Source organism: Erinaceus europaeus, chromosome 13, assembly GCF_950295315.1.
Source record: "Erinaceus europaeus chromosome 13, mEriEur2.1, whole genome shotgun sequence".
NCBI classification, from domain to species: Eukaryota; Metazoa; Chordata; class Mammalia; order Eulipotyphla; family Erinaceidae; genus Erinaceus; species Erinaceus europaeus.
Genome location: NC_080174.1, coordinates 98369279 through 98389727, shown reverse-complemented (window position 1 = coordinate 98389727; position 20449 = coordinate 98369279). Strand labels below are relative to the sequence as shown.

At 41.4% G+C, this 20449-nt stretch overlaps 1 protein-coding gene across 1 annotated transcript in view; it reads left to right on the top strand.

The window, feature by feature from the left end:
* The window catches only part of LOC132542408 (zinc finger protein 14-like), a 33233-nt gene that overhangs the window by 6340 nt on the left and 6444 nt on the right, over positions 1-20449 (top strand). The window contains exons 3-5 of the mRNA XM_060204979.1: positions 10581-10711; positions 19058-19184; positions 20261-20318. Of these exons, the coding sequence (XP_060060962.1) occupies positions 10697-10711; positions 19058-19184; positions 20261-20318 (200 nt within the window). The 5' untranslated portion in view covers positions 10581-10696. The remainder of the gene's footprint in view (positions 1-10580; positions 10712-19057; positions 19185-20260; positions 20319-20449) is intronic.

The window sequence follows — 20449 nt, the reverse complement described above, 5'->3', positions numbered from 1 at the left end:
GACTCCCCTGCAGGTGGGGAGCCGGGGCTCGAACCGGGATCCTAATGCTAGTCCTTGCGCTTTGCGCCATGTGCGCTTAACCCTCTGGGCTACCGCCCGGCCCCCAGGAAAGGCTTTTTAATAACTGTTTTGATTTTTTTGGGTTTGTAGTGGGTCAATTTAGGTCTGAGAAGATGTTTGGGATGATTTCAATGCTCTTGAATTTGTTGATACTGTCTTTGTGGCCTAACATGTGGCCCCTCATGGAAGATGTGCTATGTGGGTTTGAAAAGAATGTGTGTTCTAAGTTCTTAGGGTGCAGAACTCTAGATATATCCAGGAGGTCTAGTCTAGCCATATCTTCAATTCATTCTTTTATTTCTTTGTTGACTCTCTGCTTAGATTATCTAAGTGTGAGGGTGGGGTGTTGAAGTCTCCTACTATTACTGTATTACTACTGATGTATTTTTGTAGCTGTTTCAGTGTCTGATATATTTGGATGGGCCCTGATTGGGTGCATCGATGTTAATAATTGCTCAGTCTTATTGGTTCATTGAGCCTCTAAGCAATATGTAATGTTCCAGCCTATCTTTTATTACTTTATTTTTTAAAGTTTATGTGTCAGAGATGAAAATAGCAGTTTAAGGAGAATAGCTGTTTAACGTTTATTTGTTTATTGTATCAGAGAATAGCTGGCTTTTGTTTTGTTTTGTCTTGGTGATCCATTAATAGCTCGTATGATAGTTTTCAATTCTTTTCTCTGTCTTTTTTAAAAATATTTATTTATTCCCTTTTGTTGCTCTTGTTGTTGTATTGTAGTTATTATTGATGTCGTCATTGTTAGATAGGACAGAGAGAAATGGAGAGAGGAGGGGAAGACAGAAGGGGAGAGAAAGACAGACATCTGCAGACCTGCTTCACCGCCTGTGAAGCGACTCCCCCGCAGGTGGGGGGGGGGCTCCAACCTGGATCCTGAGGCCAGTCCTTGGCGCTTTGCCACACGTGCGCTTAACCCATCGTGCCACGCCCGACCCCCAATCTCTGTCTTTTTGACTCACGTGGGATTCCTGCAGACATCATATGGTTGGGTTGTTGTTTCTGAACCATCTTCCTACTCTGTGCCTTTTTTTTTTAATTAATTTTTTAATATTTATTTTCCCTTTTGTTGTCCTTGATTTTTTTATTGTTGTAGTTATTGTTGTTGTTGTTATTGATGTCATTGTTGGATAGGACAGAGAGAAATGGAGAGAGGAGGGGAAGACAGAGAGGGGGAGAGAAAGACAGACACCTGCAGATCTGCTGCAGGTGGGGAGCTGGGGACTCGAACCCGGATCCTAATGCCAGTCCTTGCGCTTTGCGCCACCTGCAGTTAACCCGCTGCGCTACCGCCCGGCTCCTGATTTGATCATTTTTTTCAAGTGGTGTGGTTTGTAGTTTTCTGTCCTGTCTGTTGTCATTCAGTTGTTGTGTTTTGTGAGTACAAGACACACCAAATCAAAGTCCTTTTACAGATGAAATCGCAAGCCTCAGAAAATACAATAATATCAACAGAAGCAAAGATTAATGCAGTTCAACTAAAACCAGTTAGCCAAGCAACACCTCCACTCCAAAAACAAAACAAGAACAAAACCAAATGCAAACCATAAAGACAAAGCAAAAATAGACAATTACAGTAATCAGCTATAAATTTTAGAGATAGTGGAAAAGAGAGAATCCGCTCTGAGTCCAACTTCTTTCACAAGATAATTCTCAAACATGCACAAGTGATTACAGAAAAAGCAGCAAAAAGAAAAATATTTTTCAAATCAGAGAGGTAGAATGAAAAAGAAAAGAGGAGAAAAGGGAAAGAAAAGCAAGCTCCGGGAGTCAGGCTATAGCACAGCGCGTTAAGCGCAGGTGGCGCAAAGCACAAGGACCGGCATAAGGATCCCGGTTGGAGCCCTGGCTCCCCACCTGCAGGGGAGTCGCTTCACAGGCGGTGAAGCAGGTCTGCAGGTGTCTGTCTTTCTCTCCTCCTCTCTCCATTTCTCTCTGTCCTATCCAACAACGACAACAACAGTAATAACTACAACAATAAAAAAAAAAAACCCAGCAAGGGCAACAAAAGGGAATAAATAAAATAAAATAAGTATTAAAAAAAATTAAAAAAAAAAAAAAAGAAAAGCAAGCTCCTCCTACAATAGAAAGCACACCCAACCCCAATCAATGGGAAAAGCAACAACAGCTAATTTTGGTCAACCCAGAAAGAAGGAAAAACAGACAAAAGTAAAATGAACAAAGAAAAAACAGTGATATCTGGGGTGGTGCAGTTAGATTCTCAACCATGAGGTCCTGAGTTCAATACAGTTAATAAAAAAATACAAGGAAGAAAAGCTGTAAAAAGAAAAAAAAATCCAGGACTTCCGGAGGCGGAGCTACGAGCAGCAGATCGCTTCCTTTCCTCTCCTCTCCTCTCCTCTCCTCTCCTCTCCTCTCCTCTCCTCTCCTCTCCTCTCCTCTCCTCTCCTCTCCTCTCCTCTCCCAGATCAACTAGGAATACCAAAGGAGACCACCCGGACCGAAACAAGACAGGACTAGAATGACCACAGGAACCCAGTAAATCACCCGTGAGTACAAACACGTGAGGCTGGTGACAGAGAGGAGAGAGGGGCCTAAGGAGAGATTAAGTGACTGCTAACAGTTCAACAGTTTATCAGTGGAGACACCACTTCCAGTCTGCTCCACAACAAGGGGACAGCTGAAGGGAGAAAAGGACTCCCCAGAGACTCATCAAGTGTAACTCTGAGTCTCCATTGCTACTACCCTCAGAATCTGGAGCAGCAACAGGGAGGGACACCAGGGGACAGAGATCTAACTGGGAAATTCTGGAGAAGACCTATACCTCGGTGGCATAGCTGAGGGGCTGTGAAAGTCTCTTTGCATAACCATTGGATTATCTCTGCCACACCCTGCTTTATCTCTTGGCCAGGAGTCAGTCTTCTTCTAGCGTTTGCCCTTCTTTCGTAGCCAGTCAACAGCATCAGGTTGAGCCTGATGTAAAGTTTCGAGACCTCCTTTGAATCTGGAGAGCTGGCAGTCGTTGACTATGTGGGTCATAGTCTGTCTGTAGCCGCAGGGGCAGTTCGGGTCATCTCTGGCTCCCCAGCGATGGAACATAGCGGCGCACCGGCCATGGCCTGTTCGATAGCGATTGAGGAGGGCCCAATCATAACGTGCTAGGTCAAAGCCGGGTTGACGCTTGCAGGGGTCTGTGATGAGATGTTTGTTCTTTACCTCAGCTGACTGCCAGCTCTGTTTTCAAGAGACTGGAACAGAGAAGTTCAGTGAAGGCGTAGGGGACCAGATTGGGTGAGGAGACGTCAAGCGTTGAACAGGGTGGGCGAAGATATCCGCGTATATTGGCAGGTCCGGTCGAGCGTAGACGTGGGAAATGAACTTAGATGATGCCGCATCCCGACGAATATCTGGTGGGGCGATGTGGCTAAGAACTGGCAGCCATGGAACCGGGGTGGAACGGATGGTTCCAGAAATTATCCTCAGTGATTAAGCTAAGAAGCCTATTGATAGTTTAAAAGCCCTCAGGCTCCCATAACCTACAGGGAAGAAAAAAAGAAAGAGGCTTTTACACCACTGAGCTCCAACTCAGGGATTGAAAAAACTTTTAACTTCCACCACGGTAAACCCTTTAATTAAATTACTTAGACACAAGTCAATCCAGGCAATAGTAATCAATAATTTGAAAAGTACTGATAAAGGGAACTCATAACATAATATATAAAATGGTTAAAACAACAAGAAGAAATATTGGAGACTTGAACCAGGACAAGAGTCCAGCTAAAAGTCCTCCAGAGGGTGAAGCACAAAACAACGAGTTCAACATCCAAACATTAGCTAAGGAAATAATAACAGGAGTGAGTAAAGAATTTGAAAAAATTGTAATCAGAAATGCAGGAACAACAAATGAGAATATGGAAGAAAATTCTAATAATCTTATGGTTATTAGAGAGCTGAAAGCTGAAATCGCTGAGCGAAGAAAGCAACTAGCTGAACAAGCTAAAACAGTATCAGAGCAGGGCAACAAAATAGATGAACTCCAGAAAGAAGTAGAGGGCAGATTAGAATAGAATCTATGAAGCTGAAGACAGTATTAGCAAGATTGAGGATGAATTAGAGACAACTAAAAAAGAAGTAAGAGATCTCAAAAAAAGATTAAGAGATGCTGAAAACAACAAAAGAGTCCTATGGGATGACTTCAAAAGAAACAATATACGCATTATTGGCTTACCAGAGGAAGAAAGAGAAGGAGAGGAAGAAAGCATTCTCCAGGCCATAATAGCTGAAAATTTCTCTAGTCTAGACAACACCAAAGACATAAAGATTCAGGAAGCCCAGAGGGTCCCAAACAGAATTAACCCAGACCTAAAGACACCAAGACATGTCATACTTAGAATGGAAAGGAATAAGGATAAAGAAAGGATCGTCAAGGCTGCAAGAGAAAAACAAAGAGTCACCTACAAAGGAAAACCCATAAGATTAGCAGCAGACTTCTCCATACAAACACTACAGGCCAGAATAGAATGACAAGATATCTATCGAGTGCTCAATGAGAAAGGCTTTCAGCCAAGAATACTATATCCTGCTAGACTGTCACTCAGACTAGATGGAAGCATCAAAACCTTCTCAGACAAGCAAAAGTTGAAGGAAGCAACCATCACCAAGCCTTCCCTGAAAGAAGTTCTGAAAGGGCTCCTATAAACAACCAGACCACCACAAATAGGACATTTATCAAAACACTCTAAAACTCTACAAGAATGGCATTAAAATATCTTCAATCTTTGATATCAATAAATGTCAATGGCCTGAATTCACCTATTAAAAGACACAGAGTAGGAAGATGGATCAGAAAACACAACCCAACAATATGCTGTCTACAGGAAACTCATCTAACTCAACAAGACAAACACAGACTTAAAGTGAAAGGATGGAAAACTATCATACAAGCCAATGGCCCACAAAAAAGGGCAGGAACAGCTATTCTCATATCTGACATGATAGACTTTAAAATAGATAAGATTAAAAAAGATAGGAATGGACACTACTTAATGCTCAGAGGATCAGTCAATCAAGAGGACTTAACAATTATTAATATCTATGCACCCAATGAGAAGCCATCTAAATACATCAAACTTCTACTGAAAGAGCTACAGCAATATATTAAGAGTAACACAATCATAGTAAGGGACTTCAACACCCCACTATGTCAACTTGACAGATCATCCAGGAAGAAAATCAGTAAAGACATAAGGGAGCTAAATGAAGAGATGATAAACTAGAACTATTGGACATTTTCAGAGTCATTCATCCCAAGAAACTGTAATACACATTTTACTCAAATCCACATGGGTCATTCTCAAGGATAGACCATATGTTAGGCCACAAAGACAGCATCAGCCAATTCAAGAGCATTGAAATCATCCCAAGCATCTTCTCAGACCACAGTGGAATTAAACTAACACTTAACAATCAACAAAAGATTAGTAACAGTCCCAAAATATGGAAGCTCAACAGTACACTTCTTAACAACTTCTGGGTCAAAGAGGAAACCAAGGAAGAAATCAAAATGTTTTGAGAGTTCAATGAAAATGAAGACACAAGCTATCAAAATATTTGGGACACAGCTAAAGCAGTCCTAAGAGGGAAGTTCATAACTGTACAAGCACACATTAGGAAACAAGAAAAGGCACAAATAAACAGCCTGACTGCATATCTGAAAGACCTAGAAGAAGAACAACAAAGGAATCCTAAAGCAACCAGAAGGACAGAAATCACTAAAGTTAGGGCAGAAATAAATAACATTGAGAATAGGAAAACCATACAAAAGATCAATGAAAGTAAATGTTGATTCTTCGAAAGAGTAAACAAAATCGACAAACCTTTAGCCAGACTCACAAAACAAAAAAGGGAGAACACCCAAATAAATCAGATAGTAAATGAAAGAGGAGAAATCACAACAGACACTGCAGAAATTCAACATATCATGCAAGGCTTCTATGAACAACTATATGCCACCAAGCTAGAGAACCTGGAAGAAATGGATGATTTCCTAGATACCTACCAACTTCCAAAACTAAGTAAAGAGGAAGTGGATAACATGAACAGACCCATCACAGCTAATGAAATTGAAACAGTAATGAAAAATCTCCCCAAAAATAAAAGTCCTGGACCAGATGGTTTTACAAATGAATTCTACAAAATTTTCAAAGAAGAACTAATACCTCTACTTTTAAAAGTCTTCCAGAAGATTGAAGACACTGGAATACTCCCTGCCAGCTTCTGTGAAGCCAACATCACCCTGATACCAAAAGCAGACAGGGACACAACCAAAAAAGAAAACTACAGACCAATATCTCTGATGAACATAGATGTGAAAATATTGAACAAAATTCTAGCCAACTGGATACAGCAGTATATCAAAAAGATTGTTCATCATGACCAAGTGGGGTTTATCCCAGGCATGTAAGGTTGGTTTAATATACGTAAATCAATCAATGTGATCCACCACATCAACAAAAGCAAGACCAAAAACCACATGGTCACATCAATAGATGCAGAGAAAGCCTTTGACAAAATACAACATCCCTTTATGATAAAAAAACTACAAAAAATGGGAATAGATGGAAAATTCCTGAAGATAGTGGAGTCTATATATCGCAAACCTACAGCCAACATCATACTCAATGGTGAAAAACTGGAAGCATTTCCCCTCAGATCAGGTACTAGACAGGGCTGACCACTATCACCATTATTATTCAACATAGTGTTAGAAGTTCTTGCCATAGCAATCAGGTAGGAGCAAGGAATTAAAGGCATACAGATTGGAAGAGAAGAAGTCAAACTCTCCTTATTTGCAGATGACATGATAGTATACATGGAAAAAACTAAGGAATCCAGCAAGAAGCTTTTGGAAATCACCAGGCAATACAGTATTGTGTCAGGCTATAAAATTAACATTCAAAATTCAGTGGCATTCCTCTATGCAAACACTAAATTAGAAGAAATTGAAATCCAGAAATCAGTTCCTTTTTCTATAGCAACAAAAACAATAAAATATCTAGGAGTAAACCTAACCAAAGAAGTGAAAGACTTGTATACTGAAAATTATGAGTCACTACTCAAAGAAATTGAAAAAGACACAAAGAAGTGGAAAGATATTCCATGTTCATGGGTTGGAAGAATTAACATCATCAAAATGAATCTATTACCCAAAGCCATCTACAAATTTAATGCTATCCCCATCAAGATCCCAAGCACATTTTTTAGGAGAACAGAAAAAATGCTACAAATGTTTATCTGGAACCAGAAAAGACCTAGAATTGCCAAAACAATCTTGAGAAAAAAGAACAGAACCAGAGGCATTTCACTCCCAGATCTCAAACTGAATTATAGGGCCATTGTCATCAAAACTGCTTGGTACTGGAACATGAACAGACACACTGACCAGTGGAATAGAATTGAGAGCCCAGAAATGAGGCCCCACACGTATGGACATCTAATCTTTGACAAAGGGGCCCAGACTATTACATGGGGAAAGCAGAGTCTCTTCAACAAATGGTGTTGGAAACAATGGGTTGAAACATGCAGAAGAATGAAACTGAATCACTGTATTTCACCAAATACAAAAGTAAATTCCAAGTGGATCAAGGACTTGGATGTTAGACCAGAAACTATCAGATACTTAGAGGAAAATATTGGAAGAACTTTTTCCGCATAAATTTTAAAGATATTTTCAATGAAACGAATCCAATTACAAGGAAGACTAAGGCAAGTATAAACCTATGGGACTACATGAAATTAAAAAGCTTCTTCACAGCAAAAGAAACCACTCCCCAAACCAAGAGACACCTCACAGAATGGGAGAAGATCTTTACATGCCATACATCAGATAAGAGTTTAATAACCAACATATATAAAGAGCTTGCCAGACTCAACAACAAGACAACAAATAACCCCATCCAAAAATGTGGGGAGGACTTGGACAGAATATTCACCACAGAAGAGATCCAAAAGGCTGAGAAACACATGAGAATATGCTCCAGGTCTCTGATTGTCAGAGAAATGCAAATCAAGACAACAATGAGGTATCACTTCACTCCTGTGAGAATGTCATACATCAGAAAAGGTAACAGCAGCAAATGCTGGAGAGGGTGTGGGGTCAAAGGAACCCTCCTGCACTGCTGGTGGGAATGTCAATTGGTCCAACCTCTGTGGAGAACAGTCTGGAGAACTCTCAGAAGGCTAGAAATGGACCTACCCTATGACCCTGCAATTCCCCTCCTCGGGATATATCCTAAGCAACCCAACACATCCATCCAAAAAGATCTGTGTACACATATGTTCTTGGCAGCACAATTTGTAATAGCCAAAACCTGGAAGCAACCCAGGTGTCCAACAACAGATGAGTGGCTGAGCAAGTTGTGGTCTATATACACAATGGAATACTACTCAGCTGTAAAAAATGGTGACTTCACCATTTTCAGCCGATCTTGGATGGACCTTGAAAAAATCATGTTGAGTGGGGAGTTGGGCTGTAGTACAGCGGGCTAAGCGCAGGTGGTGCAAAGCACAAAGACCGGTATAAGGATCCTGGTTCGAACCCCGGCTCCCCACCTGCAGGGGAGTCGCTTCACAGGCGGTGAAGCAGGTCTGCAGGTGTCTATCTTTCTTTCCTCCTCTCTGTCTTCCCCTCCCTCTCTCCATTTCTCTCTGTCCTATCCAACAACAATGACAACAATAATAACTACAACAATTAAAAACAACAAGGGCAACAAAAGGGAAAAATAAATAAAATAAAAAATATTTAAAAAAAATCATGTTGAGTGAAATAAGTCAGAAACAGAAGGATGAATATGGGATGATCTCACTCTCAGGCCAAAGTTGAAAAACAAGATTAGAAAAGAAAACACAAGTCGAATCTGAAATAGAATTGGAGTATTGCACCAAAGTAAAAGACTCTGGGGTGAGTGGGTGAGTGGGGAGAATACAGGTCCATGAAAGATGATGAATGACATAGTGGGGGTATTGTTAAATGGGAATCTGGGGAATGTTATGCATGTACAAACTATTGTATTTACTGTTGAATGTAAAACATTAATTCCCCAATAAAGAAATAAATTATTTTTAAAAAATCCAGGTTAATAAAACCCTAACAATCAGTCTGTAGATTAGATTAAACTATTCCAGATTGGCTACACACCCCCCCTCCCCCCACTTCCTAAACAAAGCAAAAACACACAATCACAGGAAGCAACTATCAATTATACTCAGTAGGTATAATGGAGAAAGAAAAATAGATAAATTAACCCAAGCAAGACCAAAGGACATTAATCTCACAGCCCCCAGCAGAGGCAGAGATTGGTCAAGTATTCAGCCACTCAGATTGAGCTCCAGCCTCTGTCATAAAGAAAAAAGAAAGAACTTTGCTTGGGAAAAGAGCCCCCTACCTCTGGATGGCTCTAGGTATCTTGATAATGAAATTACCATTTTTTAATGTCTTTATTTATTTCCTTATGTTGCCCATGTTGTTTTCTTGTTGTAGTTATTATTAATGTGTTTGAATAGGAGAGAGAGAAGTGGAGAGAGGCTGGGAAGACAGAGAGGGGGAGAGAAAGACAGACACCTGCAGACCTGCTTCACCACTTGTGAAGTAGATAAAGAAACTATCTTTAGTGATCTCTTGTCTGTAGCTGGTTCCCTTACTCCTCTGGTGTGGAGATTGGTCCTGGGGTGCAGTGGGAAAGAGTCAGATTTACAGCCAATGGGCCAACCCCACGTTTCCTTTGTCCTTTTCAGCCTCGGTTTGCCAGCCTAAGGGTGAGTTATAGGACTCTTCCTAGGCTCCTTAGAGCCCTCCTACATTCTTCCTCTGCCACTGGCCTGGAAATCCTACCCTCACCTGAAATACCCAGGTTTAAAGCAGCCTCCTTGCAGAGCTCATGCCAGGTGTGTCTTCAGCTGCCATCTTGGCTCTACTCACCCCACTCCCCCTCCCCATGTCACTGCTTTAATACAGATCTCTGAGCAGTAGTTAGGTGAGGCTTGAATTAAATATGAAAACTAATAGACGTTTTACTAGATTTTTTAAAATGTATTTTATTTTCTCTTTTTGTTGTCCTTGTTTTTATATTGTAGTTGTAATTATTGATGTTATCATTGTTAGAACAGAGAGAAATGGAGAGAGGAGGGGAAGACAGAGAGGGGGAGAGAAAGATAGACACCTGCAGACCTATTTCACCACCTGTGAAGCAATTCCCTGCAGGTGGCGAGCTGAGGGCTTAAACTGGGATCTTTAGGCTGGTCTCTGAGCTTCGCACCACATGCACTAAACCCGCTAAGCTACCTCCCAACTCCCGTTGTACTAGATTATTGTGAATGTTTTTGTTGAAGAAAAATTAAGAGGTTGAAAGAACTGTCAGTAGAATTTGTGGGCTTTGTCATGGTCCTAATAGGCAGGATAACTCACTACATGTTTCCATAACCTCTTCTGTTTCCATTGCACAGCTAGGGTGTTGTACCTTTTATTCACCACAGTGTCTTCCATCTAGGGGCCATACTGTCCAGTGAAGAGGCTGTGCTGCTAGGTTTAAACAGAGTCACAAGCTATTGCTGTGATTGATCTTCCATTTTCTGGCCTGAAAGACATTCAGGGAAAGAGGAAGAGATGGCAGTTTCTTGGGTAAGTGACTTGCCCCACATCAGAGTCTATTTTTCCTCTTGAACAAGTTGTATTTTAATTGATACGTGTTTAATTTACTGTTTCTGTTTTGCCCATCATATTTCTTTCTGTATCCCTGTCTCTTTCTTTATCTTTCTGTCAGGGCACTGCTTATCCCTGGCTTATGGTGGGTCAGGGAATAGAACCTAGAACCTGAGAGCCTTGGGCAGAAACTTAATGTTATCTACCCCACCCTTGTATTTCTCTACTGTTTTTTTATTATTTTTTAATTTGTTTTTTTAATTTCTTTATTAGGGAGTCAATGTTTTACATTCAACAGTAAATACAATAGTTTGTACATGCATAACATTCCCCAGTTTCCCATTTAACAGTACAACCCCCACTAGGTCCTCTGTCATCCTTCTTTTGTTTTACTTTGGTGTGATACGCCAATTCCATTTCAGGTTCTACTTGTGTTTTTTTTTTTTTGTTTGTTTTTTCTGATCTTGTTTTTCAGCTTCTGCCTGAGAGTGAGATCATCCCATATTCATCCTTCTATTTCTGACTCATTTCACTTCACGATTCCTTCAAGCTCCATCCAAGATGGGCTGAAAATGGTGAAGTCACCGTTTTTAATAGCTGAGTAGTATTCTATTGTATATCTAGACCACAACTTGCTCAGCCACTCATCTGTTGTTGGACACCTGGGTTGCTGGTTTTGGCTATTACAAATTGTGCTGCCAAGAACATATGTGTACACAGATCTTTTTGGATGGATGTTTTGGGTTCCTTAGGATCTATCCCCAAGAGAGGAATTGCAGGGTCATAGGGTAGATCCATTTCTAGCCTTCTGAGAGTTCTCCAGACTGTTCTCCACAGAGGCTGGACCACTGACATTCCCACCAGCAGTGCAGGAGGGTTCCTTTGACCCCACAGCCTCTCTGGCATTTGCTGCTGTTACCTTTTCTGGTGTATGACATTCTCACAGGAGTGAAGTGGTATCTCATTGTTGACTTTATTTGCATTTCTCTGACAATCAGAGACTTGGAGCATTTTTTCATCTGTTTCTTGGCCTTTTGGATCTCTTCTTTGGTGAATATTCTGTCCAAGTCCTCGCCCCATTTTGGGTGGGGTTATCTTTGTCTTGTTTATTATTTAATTTTTATTGATAAAATGGAAACACTGATAAGACCATAGGATAAGAGGGTTACAATTCCATACAATTCCCACTACCAGAATGCCATATCCCATCCCCTCCTCTGATAGCTTTCCTATATTCTTTATCCTTTGGGAGTATGGACCCAGGGTCATTATGGGGTCCAGAAGGTGGAAGGTCTGGCTTCTGTAATTGCTTTCCCACTGAACGTGGGTACTGACAGGTCAATCCATACTCCCAGCCTGTCTCACTCTTTCCCTCCCTATTGGGGCAGAGCTCTAGGGAAGCAAGACTCTTTTAGTTAATTATTTATTTTTTAATTATTTATTTCAGTGAGAGTGATGGAGAGTGACCAGAGTACTGCTCAGCTCTGATTTATCTTGATGCTGGGGATTGAAAGCCTCAAGTATATAAGTATTTTGCATAACCACTATGCTATCTCCGCAGCCACTTACTCTTATAACTCTAATTTTCCATTTAGTACTATCACTGGGACTCAGTGTCACCATTCTTGAATGTCATGTTATATATATACAGATAGATAGATAGTTACAGATATAAATAGAGACAAGGAATGGGGGTGCTGTGAAGCACGTACAATTGTGAGACTTCCCTCTGCAGCTGTTGGAGAGATGAGTCTTGAACCCATCTGACTTCTCACAGGTGATCATTGTGGTGTCCACTTGTTATTCCCCGAGAAAGCGCCTGTGAAATAATTTTTGAATACCAAGACATAACTCATGTTGTAACGTGCAACTTTGTCATACCCAGATATTGAGTTTCCAGCCCTGACAACACAGATAGACATGAAAAGGGGAACTTCTTGGGTATTACTCTGGAGTCTTCCCCTTTTTTTTTTTTTTGGTCTAATCTTCTATCTAGAGAAAATAAATAAATAAAATTGTCCCACCAGGAATAGTTGAATCATGTGCAAGTGAGGTTAATTAGGATACAGAGTTCCTAATTGTTGTTTTCACCGGGCTGGCTTCACAGGCGGGTAACAGACGACCCGGGACTCATGGCTGGGTTGTACGCAGTATCTCTTTATTCATACAGGACGCAGCACAATCTAAGCCGAGCTAAGCTAAACTAAAACTAAAACAAACAATGTTGTCTTTATATATACTTCCCAAGTAGGGTGTGAACAGGATGTGACATAGAGAGGGTGGAGAGAAAAGTGACTGGTGAAAATCAGAGTGTGACAAGGAGAGGGGGCGGAGCAAAAACATATGAACCAGTGGGGATTGAACCAGTGCCCTGCAGTGGTTATGTAAATAGAATACAGTGTTAAGCAGGGGGTATTTAAACCAAATGAAACAGAAAAGGTTTTAAAAGTAGAATTAGAAACATACCAACACCTAATATTCAGAGTCTTCATATTCTCTCTCTTTTTTTGATTATATTTTTTATTTTTTACTTATGAAAAGGAAACACTGACAAAACCATAGGATAAGAGGGGTTAAACTCCACAGAATTCTCACCACTAGAACTCCGTATCCCCTCCCCTCCCCTGATAGCTTTCCTATTCTTTATCCCTCTGGGAGCATGGACCCAAGGTCATTGTGAGATGCAGAAGGTGGCAGGTCTGGCTTCTGTAATTGCTTCCCCCCTGGACATGGGCGTTGACAAGTGGATCCATACTCCCAGCCTGCCTCTCTCTTTCCCTAGTGGGGTAGGGCTCTAGGGAATCAGATATCCAGGACACATTTGCAGGGTTGTCTGTCCAGGGTAGTCTGGTTGGCATCATGCTAGTATCTGGAACCTGGTGGCCAAAAAGAGAGTTAACATTTAAAGCCAAACAAATTATTGAACAATCATGAACCTGGAATAGTACAGATGAAGAGTTGGGAGGCAGGAGGGTCTCTCCATTTTGTAGATAGCTAGTCGGTATATTTTAGTTATATTGCATAGGGCCTGTAGCTATACTATTTTTTTTTCTCCCTGAGCCTGAAATCTGATATGCAGGTTATTCCAAGTTATTGTCTGGGGAGATGATGTCATGGAAAAAGGGCCAGAATGCTGGTTCAGGACAGAGAGTAGCTCCCTAATATGGGAAAGTTGTATAAGTATTGTTGACTGTAAACCCCATTGATTTGACATGATCTGGGGCCTGTATTCAGCTTCATAGACTATGTGACCTATGCATCCCTGTAGATTTGAGCTCACATTCTGTGGTCATGAGTAGGAAGTTTCCAAGCTAGCCTAATATCAGGACCCATCTTCCTCAGGTAGGAGATAGAGTATGTTGTCCAGCCTCCCTTCAGAGGATGGAACATTCTCTACCGTTGTTGAACCAAGTTGAGGGCAAAGTCCTATGGGGGCCCACAAAGGGGTCAATTTTTTTGTTGCTGACAGGTGAGTGGTATTGGAAGTTCTCACCATAGCAATCAGATGAGAGAAAGGAATCAAAGGAACACAGACTGGAAGGGAAGAAGTCAAGCTCTCACTATTTGCAGTTGATAGGATAGTATACATAGAAAAACCTACAGAATCCAGAGGAAAGTTACTGCAAGTTATTAGGCAATATAGCAAGGTGTCCAGCTACAAAGTCAATGTACAAAAGTCAGTGGTATTTCTTTATGCAAACACTGAATCCAAAGAAGCGTATATCCAGAATTCACTCCCATTCCCTGTTGTAGCAATATCAATAAAATACCTAGGAATAAACCTGACCAAAGAAGTGAAAGACTTGTATACTGAAAACTGAGTCAGTATTCAAAGAAATAGAAAGTGATAGGGGCTGGGTGGTGGCACACCTGGTTGAGCGCGCACATGTTACAGTGTGCAAGGACCCAGGTTTGAGTCCCCGGTCCCTACGTGCAGGGGGAAAGCTTCACAAGTGGTGAGCTGCAGGTGCCTCTCTGTCTCTCTTCCTCTCTAGCCCCGCCCTTCTCTCTCAATATCTGGCTGTCCCTATCCAATGAATAAATAAATAAAGAAATAAAGAAATAAATAGAAAATGGTGATAACAAATCAATGGGACTACATCAAATTGAAAAGCTGCACAGCCAAAGAAACTATCACACAAACAAACAGACCCCTCACAGAATGGGAGATCTTCATATGCCATACATCAGACAAGAGACTAATAACCAAAATATGGAAATAATTCTGCAAACTTAGCAACAACAAAGCAAATGTCCCCATCCAAAAATGGGCAGAGGATAGGAACAGAATATACACAACAGAAGAAGCCCAAAAAGCTAGCAAACACTTGAGAAATTGCTCCAGGTCACTGATTGTCAAAGAAATGCAAATAAAGACAACTTTGAGATAGCACCTCACCCCCGTGAGAATGGCAAACATCAAAAAGGACAGAAGCAACAAGTGCTGGAGAGACTGTGGGGACAGAGGAACCCTTCTGTACTGCTGGTGGGAATGTAATTTGGTCCAGCCTCTCTGGAGAGCAGTCTGGAGAACTCTCACAAGGTTAGATATGGACCTTCCGTATGACCCAGTAATTCCTCTCCTAGGAATATACCCCAAGGACACCATAACACCCAACAAAAGAGATCTGTGTACACCTATGTTCATAGCAGCACAATTCGTAATAGCGAAAACCTGGAAGCAACCCAGGTGCCCAACAACAGATGAGTGGCTGAGAAAGTTGTGGTCTATATGCACAATGAAATACTACTCAGCTATTTAGAACAGTGAGCCCACCTTCTTTGACTCATCTTTGATGGAGCTAGAAAGAATTTTCTGTCTTTTTTAAAGTAGATTTTTAAAATAATATTTGTTTATTTATTTAATAAAGGATTGAAACCCAGAGAAATGGATGGGGCAGGGGAGATAGAAAGAGAGAGAGATGGAGAGAAACCTGCAGCCCTGCTTCACATTTCATGAAGTTTTCCTCCTGTAGGTGGGGCCAGAGGGCATGAACTGGGTCTCTGCACACTATAAAGTGAACACTTAACCAAGTGTGCCACCCCTTTACCCCCTAGCCTATTTTTTCTCTCTACCCAGCATTCTTCTAACGAGTTTTTAAAAATATTTATTTATTTATTCCCTTTTGTTGCCCATGTTGTTTTATTATTCTAGTTATTACTGTTGTTATTGATGTCATTGTAGTTAGATAGGACAGAGAGAAATGGAGAAAGGACAGGAAGACAGAGAGGGGGAGAGAAAAACACACCTGTAGACCTGCTCTACTGCCTGTGAAGCAACTCCCCTGCAGGTGGGGAGCCAGGGTTTCTTTTTTTTTTTTAATTTATTCCCTTTCATTGCCCTTGTTGTATTGTTATAGTTATTATTATTGTTATTCATGTCATTGTTGTTGGATAGGACAGAGAAATGGAGAGAGGAGGGAAAGACAGAGAGGGGGAGAGAAAGACACTTGCAGACCTACTTCACCGCCTGTGAAGCGACTCCCCTGCAGGTGGGGAGCCAGGGCTCGAACCGGGATCCTTATACCCGTCCTTGCTCTTTGCACCACTTGCGCTTAACCCACTGCAATACCGCCTGACTCCCGGAGCCAGGAGTTTCTAACTGGGATCCTTAATCCAGTCCTTGGACTTTGGGGTACGTGCACTTAACCTGCTGTGCTACCGCCCCACCCCCACCAGGGTTATTTCTTTTTTTCTTTTTTTTTAAAATTTTTTATTTAAGAAAGGATTAATGAACAAAAACATAAGGTAGGAGGGGTACAACTCCACACAATTCCCACCACCCAATCCCCATAACCCACCCCCTCCCATGGTAGCTTTCCCATTCTCTAGCCCTCTGGGAGCATGGACCCAGGGTCGTTGAGGGTTGCAGAAGGTAGAAGGTCTGGCTTCTGTAATTGCTTCCCCGCTGAACATAGGCGTTGACTGGTCGGTCCATACTCCCAGTCTGCCTCTCTCTTTCCCTAGTAGGGTGGGTCTCTGGGGAAGCTGAGCTCCAGGACACATTGGTGGGGTCTTCAATCCAGGGAAGCCTGGCCAGCATCCTGGTGGCATCTGGAACCTGGTGATTGAAAAGAGAGTTAACATATGAAGCCAAACAATTTGTTGAGCAATCATGGATTCCAAGCTTGGAATAGTGGAGAGGAAGTGTTAGGGAGGTACTCACTGCAAACTCTAGTGTACTTCTGCTTTCAGGTATATATTTTGCAGTAGTTTATGGATACTTGTGCACATAAACTCTCAGGGTTATTTCTTAAGCTCATTGTGAGGAGTTTGAATCCACTGCTGCAGAAAGCCTTTTTCTTTTTTTTTAATTTATTTTATTTATTTATTCCCTTTTGTTGCCCTTGTTGTTTTATTGTTGTAGTTCTTGATGTCATTGTTGTTGAATAGGACAGGGAGAAATGAAGAGAGGAGGGGAAGACAGAGAGGGGGGAGAGAAAGATAGACACCTGCAGACCTGCTTCACCACCTGTGAAGCGACTCCCCTGCAGGTGGGGAGCCAGGGGCTTGAACCGGGATCCTTATGCCAGTTCTTGCGCTTTGCACCCCGTGAGCTTAACCGCTGTGCTACCGCCCGACTCCCAGAAAGCCTTTTTCTTCTTTCCATTTTATTTGATAGGAGACACCTGCAGGCCTGTTTCACTGCTCATGAAGTGTCCCCCACTCAGGAGGGAAGCAGGCCTCAAACCTAGGTCCTGTGTCATGTGATATGTACACTTAACCAGGTGCACCACTGCACAGCACCTGATAATACTTATTTGCATAATATTCTTGCATTTTTAACTTTTTTTTGGACACTGACACTACAGTTAAGCCTAATGTATGTTTTAAGATTTTATTTATCTATGAGAAAGGAGAAGAGGGAAAGGACCAGACATCACTGTGGCACATGTGCTGCCAGGGATGGAACTCGGGACCTCATGCTTGAGAGTCCAAAGCTTTACCACTGTGCCAACTCCCGGACCACGAGATGTTTCATTTCTAACAAACTTATCATAATCATGTGTTCTTTTTTTTAAATTATCATTTATTTTTATCTTTATTTATTGGATAGAGTCAGCCAGAAATCAAGGGGGGGGTGATAGGGAGAGATACAGAGAGACACCTGCAGCCCTGCTTCACCGCTCGTAAAGCTTTCCCCCTGCAGGCGAGGACCAGGGCTCGAACCCAGGTCCTTGCACATTGTAACACTTGCGCCCAACAAGGTGCGCCACCACCCAGCCCTGATGTGATCTTTTCTTATCCCATCTTTTATTTTATTTTATTTTTAATCACTGTGGCTTCATTATGAATTCAATTACACCCTGTGGCCATTTTTTTCTTGTTTATATATATATATATATATATATATATATATTAAAATATTTATTTTATTTATTTATTCCCTTTTGTTGCCCTTGTTGTTTTATTGTTGTAGTTATTATTGTTGTTGTCGTTGTTGGATAGGACAGAGAGAAATGGAGAGAGGAGGGGAAGACAGAGAGGAGGAGAGAAAGATAGACACCTGCAGACCTGCTTCACTGCCTGTGAAGCGACTCCCCTGCAGGTGGGGAGCCAGAGTTCGAACCGGGATCCTTATGCCGGTCCTTGTCTTATTTTTTTGAGTTTTATATAGGTAAAGAGAATTTAATAAGGAAATAGAGGTAGAAAGTGAAGTAGAGATATCTCTATGTCTGTGTGGGTGTCATATGAAGTTGTTATTCATATATAATAAATGAAATTAATGTTTATTTCCTTTTGATGAGAAGAACTGAAGATAGAAGAAGATACAACTTTGAGCTCGAAGGCCCCAGGGGCTGTAGGTTCAATTCCAGTTACCTTCTACTTCACTCTCCCTATCAAATTCTCTTTACCTATATAAATTTTACATTATAAATAAGGAAGGAAATGTCCAAAACTGCTCCACCAATTGGGAAGAGTGCCCCCGCACCCCCCCACCCCCCGAGCATGTGAGAACTAGGCTATATAGAATCTTGGTCCTTTTATATGGCACCGTGAGCATCCTATCAGTTGTACTCCCACACAGCCCTAAGATTTTATCATTTACTAATTACAAAACTGTAGAGGGGAAGACTGAGAATAGGGGTATCTCTCTGTCACATGAGATGCCAGCGATTGTACTCAGGGCCTCGTGAAACAAAGGCCAGTGTTCTAATCAATGCACCAACTTTTAGAGCATGATTCAGAGGTATTTGATTCTCAAGTCACCAAAGACATGTTTGCAGATGAGACAATCCTTCACAGGCTTCCTAAAGTAGAGACTGAATGGCTAATCTGCTGTCCCTCTCATTTTCTCACATGAACACATTGCACATATTTTAGGGCTCAGTGACCTATGAAGATGTAGCCGTGATATTCACTCCAGAGGAGTGGGCACTATTGAATCCTTCAGAGAAGAAACTCTACAGAAATGTGATGTGTGAAAACTTGAGGAACTTTCTTTCACTAGGTAAGTCTAACGACCTTAATTTTTCCACTAGAAGACAAATCACTTTTTGTTCACCAATGTAGAAATGGAGACAGTGTTAAGTGAGCAGGGTTTGACTGTGACTCATAATGGAGCACAAATTCAATCTTGTGGTCCAGAAGGTGACGCAGTGGATAAAGCACTGGATTCTCGACCATGAGGTCCTGAGTTTGGTCCTTGGCAGCATATGTTCTAGAGTGATGTCTGGTTCTTTCTCTCTCTGCCTATCTTTCTCATGAATAAAGAAATATTTTTTAAATTCCCTTTTGTTGCCCTTGTTTTATTATTCTTATTGATTTTGTAGTTGTTGGATAGGACAGAGAGAAATGGAGAGAGGATGGGAAGACAGAGAGGAGGAGAGAAATATAGACATCTGCAGACCTGCGTCACCACTTGTGAAGCGATTCCCCTGCAGGTTGGGAGCTGGGGTTTCGAACCAGGATCCTTAGGCTGGTCTTTGCACTTTGTGCCATGTGTGCTTAACCCTCTGTGCTATCGCCCGACTCCCCAACAAATAAATTCTTTAAAAACAGAATTCAGGGTGGGGGTGGATTGCACAATGGTTATACAAACAGACTCTCATGCCTGAGGCCCTGTCAACTCCTAGGTTCAATCCCCTGCAACCTCATAAACCATAGCTGAGCAGTTCTCTGGCAAAAATAAATAAATGAAAATAATTTAATATTTGTATAATTTTTTTCTTTTTTAAAAAATTATTCATGCGAAAGATAGGAGAGAAACAACCAGCCATCACTCTTGTACATGTGCTGCTGGGGATTGAACTCTGGACCTCATGCTTAAGAGTCTAGTGCCTTAGCCACTGTGCCACCTCCCAGACCACTATTTGTATAATTTCTTTTTTTTCTTAAAGATTTTTATTTATTTGTTAATGAGAAAGATAGGAGGAAAGAGAGAAAAAACCAGATATCACTCTGGTACATGTGCTGCTGGGTACTGAACTTAGGACCTCAGGCTTGAGAGCCCGATGCCCTATCCACTGCGCCATCTCCCAGACCACTTGTATAATTTCTAATACTTTATATACTTTGTGATTTTAGAGAAAATACAAGAACATTCCTCTGAAGAGTTGTATAACTTGCATGGGAGTAAACGAAGGTGAGAGTTACATTTACAGTAAAACATGATGTACCTACCACCCAAAAAGCTGCTGTTTTCAAAATTTTGGTCTCTGTGTAATTGACTGAGATCTGGTGCCTGCTTGTAGTGTTCTTGTGGTATTTATTTAT